Here is a 15,317-nt window from a genome sequence, read left to right on the forward strand (position 1 = left end):
GGTTTCAGGTTTCTAGACTGTAATTAGCAACACAGCTGTTCTTCTGCAAAACTAGAAAACCCCAATTTGCTGTTTCTCCTACAGCTTCCAAATGCCCCCACACCGCATCACAGCTCATCGAACTCCTCTTGGATTCCCTTGGCTTAAAGACGGGAACTCCTCAGCCCTTCCTCCCTAAAACACCCCCAGTGCCTTCCCATCTTCTCTAAATCACCCCAAACACCTTCACTACTACTGTAGCAATATTTGCTGCTTACTGCACAGAGTTTGCAGGTAGAGGCTCTGGTGCTTAGTTCAAAGCTATACGTGTGCTGGTTAACCAGGTCTTCATCATCCCAGGGAAAGGATAAAAGCAGAGTTTCTTCCTGTCTCTCCCTCAGCTGGGACATAAACGCACTCACCCATCTCTCCTAAATCACTCATTAGCAAAGAACACATCATATTCTAAATATTTCCATGCCTTTATCAAATCTGGTTAAAATTGATCAAAAGGTTAAAAACTGGGGAGGGCTGGGGATGGCGGCAGCTGCCAGACACAGCTGCAGGCAAACTGCACATTGCACAAGCTTTCTGCCTCGGACACCCTGCATGCAGTTGTGAAGGGTAATTTCTTAAGCATCAGAAATCCTCAGCTAATCACAACAGCCCCGGCTTCACTGAAGGAAGGGGAGTTTACCAGTTCAGACCAGCTCACGAACTGCCTCAGTGCCTCTAAAGACATCTTTATTCCCAGAAAAAAAGATTAAAAGCAATAACTGGCCAAAACTTTCATCTTTCTTCACATAAACAACTTCTGTGGAAACACTTCAGTTCTTGGGTTTTTAAGCACATAAGCCATGAAGCAGCTCACCAGAGATCTTGCCAATCAGCAGCGTATATAAGTTTCAAGGTTCCAGGAAAAAAACCCACACAACTGTTTTTCTTTCCTTTGTGCTTCGTTAAACTTCAGCTTTAACTGAGAGAAAAGACTCCTTTGGATAACATTGATCAATATGGACACTAGTTGGTGAATTTTTCTGAGATTAGCACTGGCAAAGCAAGCTACTGTAAGAGTATAGTTGATATGGAGAAGCTGATACGGGAAAACACTTCTGCTTACTCCGGTCCGGAGATATCTGTGACCACTGCTGCTATCAACAGGTGCACAGGCCAGTGCTGACCTTTAACTGTAGGTTGCTGACGGGGACGTTTCAAGAGCGAAGCTTCAGCCACACAGAAGAGATGTTTTCTGCGCAGGGTGGCTGTGGAACAGTCACCTTGCTGAAATGTAACCATCTAAAAGCTGCCATTTGTTCTGAATTTGCTGCCTGTGCTTCCTCCTAGGAGAAGGCGGAGAGGGAACGGCACCTGCAGCAAGTGCCCCCTTCCCGTCACCCCATGTGGAAGATGGGCAGGGACACATTACAGATGTTAGAAGCAAAGTATTCAGATAAACTTGAAACTTCCCGCTTTTTAGCTCTTCTACTTTCCAGGCCTAACTGAATTGTAACAGCTCTAACCAGTATTCAAAATCTACAGTACTTCACAACCTGGCCCTATGTTTTTAAGGTGCTACTCCTTTGAAATGCATACATGGGATTCTATATGAATTAAATCTTTCTATTCTGCTCTCTGGTAATATAATACAAAATTATTTCAGTTCAGTCTGGCCTTCATGTAGTTCTCTTTCTCTCAAAAAGAAACAACATCCATGTGAAGTCAAAAAGTGAAATGGAAAAAAAAAATCCTACCAAAAGTTTGACGTGTTGAAGACTGTAAAACTAATTCAGATTATTTGACTGTTACGTGTCCTTATAGGGAACATGTAAGTGTTATGGTGTCTGAAAATCTAAAAAAAACCCACTAGAAAGAATAAAAAAAGATATCGATATGGTACTCAAACTGCCAGCTCAATTAAAAAAATAAAAGCTAACACTGAAAATTCAGGAAATATAAATGCTAACAGATTAAGTAATCGATTTACTTAGAAATAAAAGCAAAAACTGTTAAAAATTTTACTTGAGGCAAGAAAACAAACTGCACTGCTTAAAATAAAATATTACCATCTTAAACTATAATTTTAATGATTTTTCAATTAATTTCACATATTTGGTCCTAAGCCAATAGGTATTAAATGGTTTGGGGAGGAGGTTATGTTGAAAGTATGGAATGGTATTTAAACTATAATCATTCCTCAAGTACTACATGGAATTATCAAAGTCCTAATTAACAGGCACAACTTGTGTCCACCAGCCACGTTTCAGGGTCACAGTGATATCATGATGAAGTGCTATTAGATCGTCACTGAAAAAAAACGGCTTAAATAGCGAAGTAATATCTTGCTTTCACGGAACCAATGGACCATGGCAGAAGTCGTGGCAGTATTTCTCACTGCACAATACAAACTTCATGTTCTAGAATTCATATTTCATAATGCTCGCTTCAGCTTTAAGATCACATCACCACAGCTGTAAGATCAGTTATACTCTGGTAAATGCAGACACAGTTTTTATGGCTATGCAATGCACCATGGCTTTAAGACTCCCAGTACACAGTAGAAAAATTCTACACGTGCATACAGACAAACCAGTTGAGTTGGCTTACCCCCATGCCAAATGTATTTGGTGGACTAGACTGAGAGTAAATTTATGAGGGTCCAAGAGGATATTAAACCAAGTCTCCACAATTCAAAATATAATGCTCACTCAAATCCCAATCTATGGAACTGATTTTAAATAAAACTCATTAATTCGTTTCTCACACAATCTGCACATCTGTTATTTTGCTGTCCTTTTTTGTTAGATTGTGTGTGCATCATAAGATATAAAATCTGCATTAACCAATCTGCTATGGAAGATAGTTTATGAAAGCCTTATCCCCCATGGTTATCTACAGGTTAGATGTGATGACCCAGAAGTCCCCTCCCAGCCTTACGTTCCTGCAGAACACTGGTATAACAAGAGCCACAGCTGGCCAGAACAGACAGCGTCAGCAAAGGCTCCGGCATTTGCCAGCTGAGAAAACAGCATTTCACCACAGGTCGTACAGCAAACACAGAGGCTACTACCAGAGGAAATCAAATATTTGAACAAGCAGAAAGTGATGCATTTCAGTCAAGTGTGTATAATAAGAATTATACAATGCCACCATGAACTTGCTCTTAAGAGACACAAACCAGTTTATTCTGAATGGAATAGTCAACAAACACAGAAGCATAATTTTTTTTTTTCCTTGAAGGGGGAGGGAGCATAGACAATTTTCCAAGAATGATAAAAGAAAGATTTAAAAACACTAAAAGAAGGAGTAGGCCTGGATTCTTCTGTAAAAGAATTCTCTTTAGTTTGCTTTTAAAAGACCAAAAATTAAAACAGAGACATTTTGCTTTCGGTCACAGACTGATATTCCAATCATTCCAAGGCTGGGAAAATGAGAGATAAGAGGTTTAAATAATGCAAAATAAAGGAATAGGAATTCACATGGATGTTTGATGTTCACCACTGAAGTATGATAGTAGCTAATCATGTAACAGAGCTTGTCTACAAAGAGCTCTTCAAGAAACACTGAGATTGTTCAAGTGCACAAATCCTTCTGATCGGAAGCAGGGAAGGCTAGTTTATCTAAACTCCGCCAGAGCTAAGAGCAGCAGCAGGATTTTAGTTTTTAAGGAATATGTGGTGCATTCCTCTTGACCACGGGTTGCAGTTCTGGAAAAAGGCAACGATGAGGAAAAATAGATTCCATCTGATGAAGGTCGAAAAGCATCCTTGGATGTCAACTTGACAATCTAAGAAGTTTGTTTTGAACTAGTTTTGAGGGGTACAGTGACAAAAGCCCACATGGAAGTAAAACCAGCAAAAAACCTAGAGATCGAGCAGTAAGTAAATGCATGGAACTTGCATTTTGGAGACCAGAAATCAGACTAGGCCACGACAGACTGGGAACAGCAGGACACGAGAGCAAACTTTGAGAGGCTGGGTGTCTAGAGAACACAGGTGGATGACTGTGCAACCACAGCTCCCTCTTGCACATACACCAGCCCTATCTCATCTTACCTTGCGGAGAATCTCTCCCACCAAACACACCCTATGTAAGCATATGTAGACCATGCCCTTCTACAATAACATGCTGTCTGCAGCCCACTTCTACCCACATGATGAAGACCATGAGTAGAAGAAATTGGCCTTTCAGATCCCACGCAGGGGGACTATGCAAACCAGGAGGCAGTAGGCTGAGCAAGTCCACACTGGTATTTTATCCATAGCACTACTGGAACAGACAGATCCAGGCTAGAAGCTACCTTTTCCTCATTCTCTCCTTCTTCACCTACATTTAGCATCGACGGCATGGGGGTTTAGTTCGACTCATACTTCTGCTGAGCAGAAATTGTGGAGGAGGGAGACCAGCAAGTCCAGGGTTGACAGCATGTGTGCTAGAATACCCATTTCAGAAGAGTCCAGCTGATCTACAGACCAAATTCCAGAACCTGGTCACCTTGTCACCTTGCTGATTACCAAGAATGATTCAAAGAAGTGATCCCTGGCAAGACTATGTTGCTCTGCATCCCACAAACCTATTGTAGCAGGATATTACAGTGCGCAAGGCCTCAGTGTCAAATGTTGCTTGATGAGACATATGAGCCCACAGCATTTGACAGGTCACCATGGTTAAGCCAAATTCGACAGAAGTGTATCCTTGTAGTGATGAGACTCAAGCGTGCGCTTCCTGTGACCTGGATTACCTTTGCCAAGGAAATCAGCTGTCACAGTCCAAAGCAGAGCTCAAGCACACAGCAGCATAAAAGCAGCCTAATCAGGAATTCAGCCTTCAAGCGTAAACCTGAGAATGCACCAGTTTGATGGTATAGATGTGTCTATCAATATTTGGTGGAACAAGTCCAGGCAGGACATAAATTTGTTTAGGAAGAACATTCACGGAAAAAACAAAACCACCAAAATACATACATTGGAAATATGAACTTCTGTGAATTCCAAATATTATTTGGAATAATATTTGCTGAATATCTTTACATGCAGATGAAAGGGAAAAGAGCAGAGGCAGGACCATTGCCTGGATCCAGTCCTACTTACATGCTTTTGAGAAAGACTTAGATGACATTGTCTTGAGAAGTTATCAAGAGCAAGGTAAGGGGTTGGGAATTAAATTAACTGAGTAGCTGCTGCTGTAAAAGCAACTTGTAGGACAGTGAAAGATTTAGGAACATGTTGAATGACAATGTTTGCTTAAAAGACAGAGAAGGGTATGACCAAATATGAATAATGACTGACCTGTCAGCCTCACTTCGGTGCTTGGAAAGATCATGGAACAGATCCTCCTAGAAGCTATGCTAAGGCACATGGAGGAACGGGAGGTGATTTGAGACAGCCAGCATGACTTCACCAAGGGCAAGTCCTGCCTGACCAACCTGGTGGCCTTCTGTGATGGAGTGACTACATCAGTGGACAAGGGAAGAGCTACGGGTGTCATCTAGCTGGAATTCTGTAAGGCCTTTGACATGGTCCCCCACAACATCCTTCTCTCTAAATTGGAGAGATATGGATTTGATGGGTGTACTGTTCAGTGGATGAGGAATTGATTGGATGGTCACATCCAGAGGGTAGCGGTCAACAGCTCAATGTCCAGATGGAGATCAGTCATGAGTGGTGTCCCTCAGGGGTCCGTACTGGGACCAGTACTGTTTAATATCTTCATCAATGGCATAGACAGTGGGATTGAATGCATTCTCAGCAAGTTTGCAGACAACACGAAGCTGAGTGGTGCAGTTGACATGTTTGAAGGATGGGATGCCATCCAGATGGACCTTGACAGGCTTGAGAGGTGGGCCCATGTGAACCTCATGAGGTTCAACAAGGCCAAGTGCAAGGTCCTGCACATGAATTGGGACAACCCCCAGTATCAATACAGGCTGGGGGATAAAGGGATTGAGAACAGCCCTGCAGAGAAGAACTTGGGGGTACTGGTGGACGAAATACTGGACATGAGCCCACACAGTGCAGTCGCAGCCCAGAAAGCCAACTATGTCCCGGGCTGCACTGAAAGAAGCATCATTGAAGGAGGTGATTCTGCCCCTCTCCTCCGCTCCCATGAGACCCCACCTGGAGTACTGCATCCAGCTCTGGGGTCCTCAGTACAGGAAAGACATGGAGCTGTTGGAGCAGGTCCAGAGGAGGGCCACAAAAATGATCAGAGGTCTGGAGCACCTCTCCTATGAGGAAAGGCTGAGAGAGTTCGGGTTGTTCAGCCTGGAAAAGAGAAGGCTCCAGGGAGGCCTTACTGCAGCCTTTCAGTACCTAAAAGGGGGCTTATAAGAAAGATGGGGACCGACTTTTCAGCAGGGCCTGTTGCAATAGGACAAGGGGTAATGGTTTTAAACTAAAAGAGGGCAGATTTAGACTAGATATAAGGAAGAGATTTTTTACAATGAGGGTGGTGAGGCACTGGCACAGGTTGCCCAGAGAAGCAGCAGATGCCCCCTCCCTGCAAACATTCAAGGTCAGGTTGCACAGAGCTCTGAGCAACCTGATCTAGTTGAAGATATCCCTGCTCATTGCAGAGGGGTTGGACTAGATGACTCTTAAAGGTCTCTTCCAACTCAAACCATTCTATGATTCTATGAATATCAGAAGGCTATCTGTGACCTCATGAAGCTTCATCTTCATTAGTAGGGAGGAACTCATTAAGACAAAATGAAAAGGAGTGACTTCCTTCTAAGGTAACTAGATAGTATATCTTACACTGAACTTTCATTCTATGATGATGGTGACCATGCAGGCTCAAGGCACTTTCTAGATCATCTACTGATGTGTTGCTTTTGGATGACCCCTGTGATTAAAGAAGGAGTCTAACAGACAAACTTGCAAAATATTTATACAAAGTATGAATATTTGTGCTCAGGGGAATGGGTAAAATAGAAAATCCAGTTTAGACAGCATACAAAATGTCCTGGAAATGTAATATATTAAAAATATTTTAAAATTAAATATTTACCCAGATCCTTAATGAGTGATAATGCTTCCCATGATATAAATGCTCCACCACCATCATCCATAGCTCCCTGCCCAACGTCCCAGCTGTCCAGATGTCCACTGACCAATACAATCTGGAAAAACAATTATGAGAAAACATATCTACATGCAAACACTGAATCAGAAAAGTCAGATCAGCATTTAAGCATTTTAATGATTTTGTCATAAATTTGGCTTTTTAGTTTAGAACATGAGGAAGGAAACATTTCAAATAAAACTAAAACGCTGTTCTCTAGTCATTGAATATAAATCTGGGATGACCAAATGCATCCTACTGCTTCAAACCACTGCCTAAATCAAACTAGATATGCTGTGAGAAAAGTTTAAATGAAAGGTTTTGTCTTATATATTAACAATGTTCATACTTTCCAGAGATAGAGGACTACTACATTGCAGAATAGTGAAAATTTCTTTCATATTCCAGCTGTTTAAGCCCTTAGGCAGGAAATTTGATTAAATCTATTTTTGGGTGCATAAGGAAGAAATATGAACTTCGACTGAAGTGTTCCCAGACAGAGGTTGTTGTTTTATTATAGATCTATGGTACTTGTCACAGAGGACCTCTAATTTATTACCAGATCCCCTATGTGCCACAACAATGACAAGGTATTTTATAGTTCCATTAGTCATAAGGATATTTTAAATTAAAAACTACATGGTAGCAAGTCCCAGATGGGTTTTCTGCAAAGAAAGTTTTGTGGCTACAGTAGAGTATAGTAGTATCTGTATCTCCGGAAACACCCACTTTCAGATCTGAACTCTTCAAATGTCGACAAGCAGCATCAGACCAATACCAGAAGTGAGACAGTTCCCTAACTGGACCTGAAGTTGAAGGGCTGATGGGTCTATGATTGCAATGGAGAGGTCACGGAGGGACAAGAACTCTGAGCTGAGCAGGCAGTGTGGTAAAATGATGCAATAGGACAAAAACAAGAGCTGGGGGCCGCTGCAGTGCCCCAGGAGTCTTTGAAGAACTGGTACCAGTAAAGAGCGCCCTTGGGATAGGGTGGAAGTGGAAGCATCCAACCTATGACAACTCAGCACTGAGGAAAAACTGAAGGAGACCCTGGAGCATGTCTGTGTCCTGCCCAGAACTGGCCGTATATGAAGGGATGCTTCCAGCTCCCTGGTAGGCTCTGAAGAAGGTGAAAAATACTCATTCCTCCCGACACCTTCTTCACCCTAAAGGATGAGAATCTCCTGGCATATCATCTCAGCTTTCATGCATCACAGGACAACTACTTTAGCACTGATAATGAGAACATAATGAGTTTTTATTATCACCCCTGGAGGGTGAGAGCCTATGCTATCAAGTGTGCAGTTAACATTGCAGGGAACTAACTTGGGGCCTAACCATGAAAACCTCTATTTTCCCCTTCACATGAGAGAAATCTTCGTAAGTTTTCACTGATTATTAAAAATAATGCACAGATCATGGCAATGGAGTGCAGCAAATACAAACTCAGGTGGCACAACTAAAAGGCCCCTTTTCATTAAACAAGGGCCATGACAAATTTCTAGTCATATATACTGCATTGCCATATGTCCAATCAGAATGTGCCAAAACTCTTTAAATTTAGAAAATACACTATGAAATGTTTATAGAAGTGTGTATCATAAAAACCAGAAGCTGGAAAAGCTTGTGCTCAAAATCTGAAGAGCAGATTACTCTTTCCTTCTCAGATGTTTCAACCCTCTTTTCTGCTTACCCAGCCTTAACTAAACACGCGTTTGCTTTCCAGCACAGATTGATTTTCTTGGTAGTAGACTGACACGCTGCAGCCTTTATTCCAAAACCTCCCTTCCTTCAAAAGCGCTTAAATTTGGACAGCAGGCCCCTCTGGAAAAGCCTCAGATTTACTCAGGAGGTATTCCTGCAATTTAATGTCATGATCCTCCCAGGTGCGGCCTGAACGACTGCAAACAGCACGTTTTCCAGGGACACTGCCCTGCAGTACGAGTACTTACACCGCGGCAGGCCTCCGCTACAATAGCAACATAGCTTGGAACCAGATAATCTGAGAAAAGCCATGCCATCTTTGCAGGTAGAAACTTACTGAAATGAGAGCAGAAAAGAAGTGCTCACGGCGGTACTCCTTGCTCTTTTTTGTTTTCTTATAAGGGAGGACTAAGCACACACACACACGCGCGCGCGCGCTTGCAGGTGGTGAGGGCAATGCAGGAATGAACTCTGCTCTCCGAGCTCGGGACGCACGTGCAGCCCCGCTGCAACCTGCCTATGGAGGACAGGGTTAAACACCACCACGCTTGGCAGCCGACTGATGCAGGCTATTTACTATCCACTCAATAAGGAATTTGCAAATAATAATAACTTAAAAAAAAAAAAAGAACCGAAAAGGCTCTGGGTGAGTGGTATAAAGGACATCTATTCCACAACTTTGAAATTGCCATGTGGTTTGTTTGTTCTTAAAGCAAAAACTGGTTTTAAGAAGATACTAACTATTCACTCTCCTGGGAAACACAGCTTCAAGCTGAAGTGAATTATTTAGAACAAGTTTGTAAACTCAGTGAGAGAGAACCAAGTTTACAATAGAAGCAACACCTTGTCTTTAGCAGTGAAAGAATACCTCAGTAACGCTGTTCCCTGGCAGCAATCTCAACATGAGCGTCTGAGAGGGAATCACTCCTTGTTTCTGTCAAACAACACATATTGCAACAGCAGGAAATTCTGAATCAGAAGAAGGTGGTGTAATCCCATTTGGGGTTACAGACTCCAATCACAAAGCATCTTTACCAACTCCAGAACATTACACTAAAACAGATCAAGGTTCAAGTGGATTGAGAAAGTCAGATCATTTTATGGATGAACTTTTACTTAAATTCACTTAAACTGATGCCAAAAGCAATTACATAAATACAACCAATGTACTTCTATGTGATTTTTTTTTTCAGAACAGTTGTTTTTTTAAACTATCATGCTTTTCCAGCAGCTGCTAAAACTAAAGGTTCAGTGATCCTGCTGATAGCTAGCCATAGACATTCTTAAAATAAGACATAGTCATAAAATAACAAAACCATTATGTTTACCTTGGTCTTTAAGTAGATATAATGTGTCTGGGCAATGAATGGAAATATTTCTGAAATACACTCTAAACTACTATATTATTTAAAATAATATTATAAAATAATAGTATTATAATTCTCTATACAGGTGGGCTAATAACAAAGGCAGTTAAAGCTATCCAGGGTGTATGATTATTGCATTTTCCACATTGCTTTCAAATCTCTTATGTGGTTGTCAGCTTCAAATCTACACATACGCTAATCACTTACATTTGCACAAAACATCCCTATAGAAATGTCAGCACATGCCAACAGAATGTAAGCATTGCAAAGCAATGTAAGTAAGTATATGTAAGTATAAGTATTTGTTTTAAATATACAGAGAAACCACAAGCAACTGTATAGGACAGTACAAACACAGCAATACATATTTGCCAAATTGACCAAAAATAAATTCAGGATAAGACAGCTTGCATGCAACATGACAACTTAAGATTTGGCTTTCGTGCAGTGACACAGCTAAGAAATGCTACTCTAGACACAGTCCTGAGACAGTGCAACAGAAGTGAAACTGCAGGAAACATTTCAAATGGAAGATGAGTTATTCTATTTCCGTCTGCACCAGCATTATGACCTCTATTGGAAGCCTTTAAGTCATGCCTAGCATTTCAATCAAGCATACTGAAATATGTTTAAAATTATATTTTATTTATATAAATTTATATTTTATATTCTAAACCCAAGAAGATTAGGAAGAGGAACATATGTTTGCATATGTTATGCAGTTATCCTTCTTTGAGCAGGATGTTTTTTGCCACTAAATCTCCCATTCCATACCTAGTCACACATGCCTATTGCATTTGTCACGCAATAACTTCCTAAAATGTAGGTGAACTACCTTCTGCTTGGTTAGAGGGAATTTTGAGAAAAGTGTATTCCACTTCTAGTTAGTCTCTGCAATCTCTCTTGTTCCTGTAAAGGTACAAGGCAAAGTCTTCTTTCTATGCAACATTAGAGATCATAAATAAAAAACATTAGGAAAGAACTGTAAGTAACATTTTCAATCACAGAATGTAATCTAGAATAACATTTGTACCAAGTTATGAAAACCAGCATGCAAAGTTTTTCCATGTCACTGAGGTAGATAGTAACGGAAGAGTAATGAAGTCATCATTCATCTTTGCCCTTCATGGATGAAGAAGACTTCATGGATGGAGGTTAGGGTCCACAAAGTGGGACCTTTATTGATGGAATCTAGCTATCAACACATTCTCTTAGAAAAGCTTAGTAATAACTTTCATCATCCAAATCACTGAAAAGGATTTTTCCTCACATCTACCTCTAGTAGACAGGGAAGATAAGGAGCACCTTAACTTGCATGGAGAGGACAGAAAACTTAAACAAGGATCACATACATAGAGAATGGGATGACCAGGAACTAAACAGATCAAACATCTTCAGCCACAAGACATTCAAACTCCAAGTGTCTGTATGCCAAAACTTCAAGCTAAAATGGTGAAGTGCTCTAGAATGTAACTTGAGTTCTTTTCAACTGCTCATCCACATTTTCAGCCAAATACTGCCATTTAGTCATTTGCTCAAGCATCACAGGTCTACAGTGTTCCAGCCCAGTTTCCAATTACCTGGAAACTCGTGAAAAGCATTTCTATTCAAATTTTTGTGGTTCTTTTTTCTCCAGTTTGCTCCTAAACAGGTCCATCTTAAGCTCTAGGTACCACAATAAGGTCTTAACATTATTTGACTGGATATTTTTTCTGCATGAATCCCCTCCCAGTGCATGGAATATTTGTACAACACAATTTACACATACGAACATCACTTACAGTTGATTTGTGTTTGGACCAAGATTACAGGAAAACAGAAGTCAGATAAGAATTAGGATCCCCTATTCAATCCAATCTGTATTGTATTTGTGTGGCAAGATTTTGGTAGTGGAGGAGCTACAGGAGTGGCTTCTGTGAGAAGATGCCAGAAGCTTCCCCTGTGTCTGATAGAGCCAATGCCAGCCGGCTCCAAGATGGACCCGCTGCTGGCCAAGGCCAAGCCCATCAGAGACAGTGGCAGCACCTCTGGGATAACAGAGTTAAGAAGGGGAAAAAAACACCAAGAGCAACTGTAGCCAGAGACAAGAGTGAGAAAATGTGACAGAAACAACTCTGCAGACACCCATGCCAGTGCAGAAGGAGGGGGAGGAGGTGCTCCAGGCACTGGAGCAGAGATTCCCCTGCAGCCCGTGGAGGAGACCATGGTGAAGCAGGCTGTCCCCCTGCAGCCCATGGAGGTCCATGGTGGAGCAGACATCCACGTGCAGCCCATGGAGGACCCCATGCCAGAGTAGGTGGAGGCATCTGAAGGAAGCTGTGACCCCATGGGAAGCCCACGCTGGAGCAGGCTCTTGGCAGGACCTGTGGCCCCATGGAGAGAGGAGCCCACGCTGGAGCAGGTTTGCTGGCAGGACTTGTGACCCTGTGGAGGACCCACACTGGAGCAGTTTGTGAAGAACTGCAGCCCGTGGGAAGGACTCACGTTGGAGAAGTTCATGGAGGACTGTCTCCCATGGGAGGGACCCCACGCTGGAGCAGGGGAAGAGCGTGAGGAGTCCTCCCCCTGAGGAGGAAGGAGCGGCAGAGACAACGTGTGATGAACTGACCACAACCTCCATTCCCCATCCCCCTGTGCCGCTGGGGGGGAGAGGGAGAGAATTTGGGAGTGAAGTTGAGCCTGGGAAGAAGGGAGGGGTGGGGGGAGGTGTTTTAAGATTTGGTTTTATTCCTCATTGCTCTACTCTGTTTTGCTTGGTAATAAATTAGACTATTTTTTTTAAGTTGAGTCTGTTTTGCCCACAACAGTAATTGGTGAGTGATCTCTCCCTGTCCTTATCTCGTCCCACAAGCCTTGTGTTGTATTTTCTCTCCCCTGTCCAGCTGAGGATGGACAGTGACAGACTGGCTTTGGGGGGCATCTGGCCTCCAGCCAGGGTCAACCCACCACACAATCAAAAAATTGCCTATATATTCTCTCCTTCCCCAGCTACTCATTACTCTTTTTACTCACACAAATATTCTCTCGCTTCACAATTTTCTGTCTTCCCTAGTCCCAAACAAAATTTCTGATGCTAACTAAACCATGACTGAAAAACTCTTAATCCCAGCTTCTCAGACAGAGGAACCCAGCACCAGATTCAGGCCTGTGGTCCTAAGCATAGGGAGTACATTTTGAGTAGTCTACCCATTTGGATAGCATGACAACTATGAACTGCCAGATGGCTTCAGTTTATAAGAATCTAAAGATTTTCTTCATCTAACTGTGTTAACAGCATGAGAACAAGGGAAAAGAGAAAGGCAGCATATCATGTACCTAACAAGTGGGCAAATAAAACAGCTGGCAGGACTAAATTTAAGCCCATCATGCTTAATTTGCCTTCAAAACTATGATTAAATAAAGTCTTCATATACACAGATTTGCAAATTAAGAGTAGTAAATCTGGCATGGCAGTTTTAGGATGTATTAGCATCATCTGCAGTAGTGCTTGCAAATATGTTCTGGAAAATGGCAAGACCAAGCAATATGCTTTTCTATTGCTTACCCACATAGTACAGCTGGCACTAATGTCCACAGCAACCTTCCTCTTTTGAAGTAATTCTTAGTCTGCAGACTGTATTCTTGTTCTCATTTTTAGGAAAAAGTTCTGTCATCTTAATGGAATAAAATGTCGGTGTGTAATTAGGTTTTTTTTGTCCTGACCCATTCTCTTCCATAGTCCACCTCAAACCTTTGTCCCTTCAACTCACACAGCAAAACAAATGACAAATTAAGAGTTATCAACTCTTCCTACTTGACACTTCATGTCCAGGCAGAACCACATCTCTGTATACAAACTAACATTCCTCAAGTTTTAAAATATTTACAATAGTTATTTATTTGTATCATGCAGTAAGATTCTATAAATCAGTCCCTTGGCTTTTCTATCAAAGGCCTTCCAAAACCTAAACAATCAGAATTTGTAATCCTATGTGCTGTGGCAGCACACAGACTGCATCACACATCTTCCTTTCTGGAATCCAACCCAGCTCTTCCAATAGCAGGATGGAGACTCGAAGGAAACTTCTCAAGCACTGCGTAATAAAAATAACCATATAAAAAGTTCTTGCAGGGACACTGTGTTTTCTGTCTATACTACCATTATTTCAAGCTCACCATTTCAACATTTGGGGAAGACAAAACTGACAAAGTTGAGTACCCATCAGCAACATAGCACTATATGGCATGGGTTAGAATTAGACTTATGTGCAAGGTTAGATACATACATATAATATAGATTTGATTATAAACTCTCTGATATTTAAAAATGTGTGGTTCATTATTACCAGAAAAAAATACTTTGTCCAGTTATGTTTAAACACAGGTCTACTCTATTGTGTGTAATTCCATCCACTTCAACAGCTAAACTCAAGCACGGAGCTGTATCAGAGATATTCAGTTGTAAAAAAACACTTACTCAGTAAAAACTCTTCATGAAAGTCTACCCTGACCATTTCCCAAATATTTGTTCTGGGCTACAAATATGTGAAAAAAAGATTTGTGAGATTCTGCACTTGCCTTTAAGAAAACACTAACTGCCTCCAGTTAAACTGCAATTGGATTAAAACATGCCCTAAATGTAAATCAGGAACATTACCTCATTTAGTGGATTTTATTTTGTATATATAAGAATATTTCTTCAAATTAGTTTTTAGCTTTGGTGTCCAAATAATATGACTTCACTGTACAGCTCCTTTTATTAGATTTCACGCACATTAGGAATGGTTCTCAAATAATCAGTCTAGCTGTCTCAACTAATTTACGGTCCTAAAGATACAGTGAAGTTCAGAAAGAAAAAAATGATTAAAACAAAAACTGTCTTTTCTACTTAATATGCAGTGTAGTAAGTCTTAACTTCCAGGCTTCCGATTAAATGATAGATCTGCACATGAAACAGAAGTGACTCATTTAGTCACACAAGAATCCAACCCTATTATTGCTAAAAAGCTGATTAACCTTCAAAGAGCTTCTGTGTCACAATATACAGTAAACTCTTTAAAGCTGAATCTCTACTTTGTAAAAGTGATTGAAAATAAAGTGTTCTCAGAAAGTATTGCAACCAAACCTCCCTGTTTGAACTGAATCTTAAACCACTGAGTAGTTAAATAGCATGGGCTGAGATCATTTATGGCATATAGGACAGTGAAGGACAAAATTAGTCTGAAAATA

At 41.2% G+C, this 15,317-nt stretch overlaps 1 protein-coding gene across 1 annotated transcript in view; it reads right to left on the reverse strand.

The window, feature by feature from the left end:
* Positions 1–15,317, reverse strand: part of CPQ (carboxypeptidase Q) — a 156,458-nt gene that overhangs the window by 51,374 nt on the left and 89,767 nt on the right. The window contains exon 5 of the mRNA XM_054817998.1: positions 6,985–7,096. Within this exon, the coding sequence (XP_054673973.1) occupies positions 6,985–7,096 (112 nt within the window). The remainder of the gene's footprint in view (positions 1–6,984; positions 7,097–15,317) is intronic.

Source organism: Grus americana, chromosome 2, assembly GCF_028858705.1.
Source record: "Grus americana isolate bGruAme1 chromosome 2, bGruAme1.mat, whole genome shotgun sequence".
In the NCBI taxonomy this organism is placed as follows: domain Eukaryota; kingdom Metazoa; phylum Chordata; class Aves; order Gruiformes; family Gruidae; genus Grus; species Grus americana.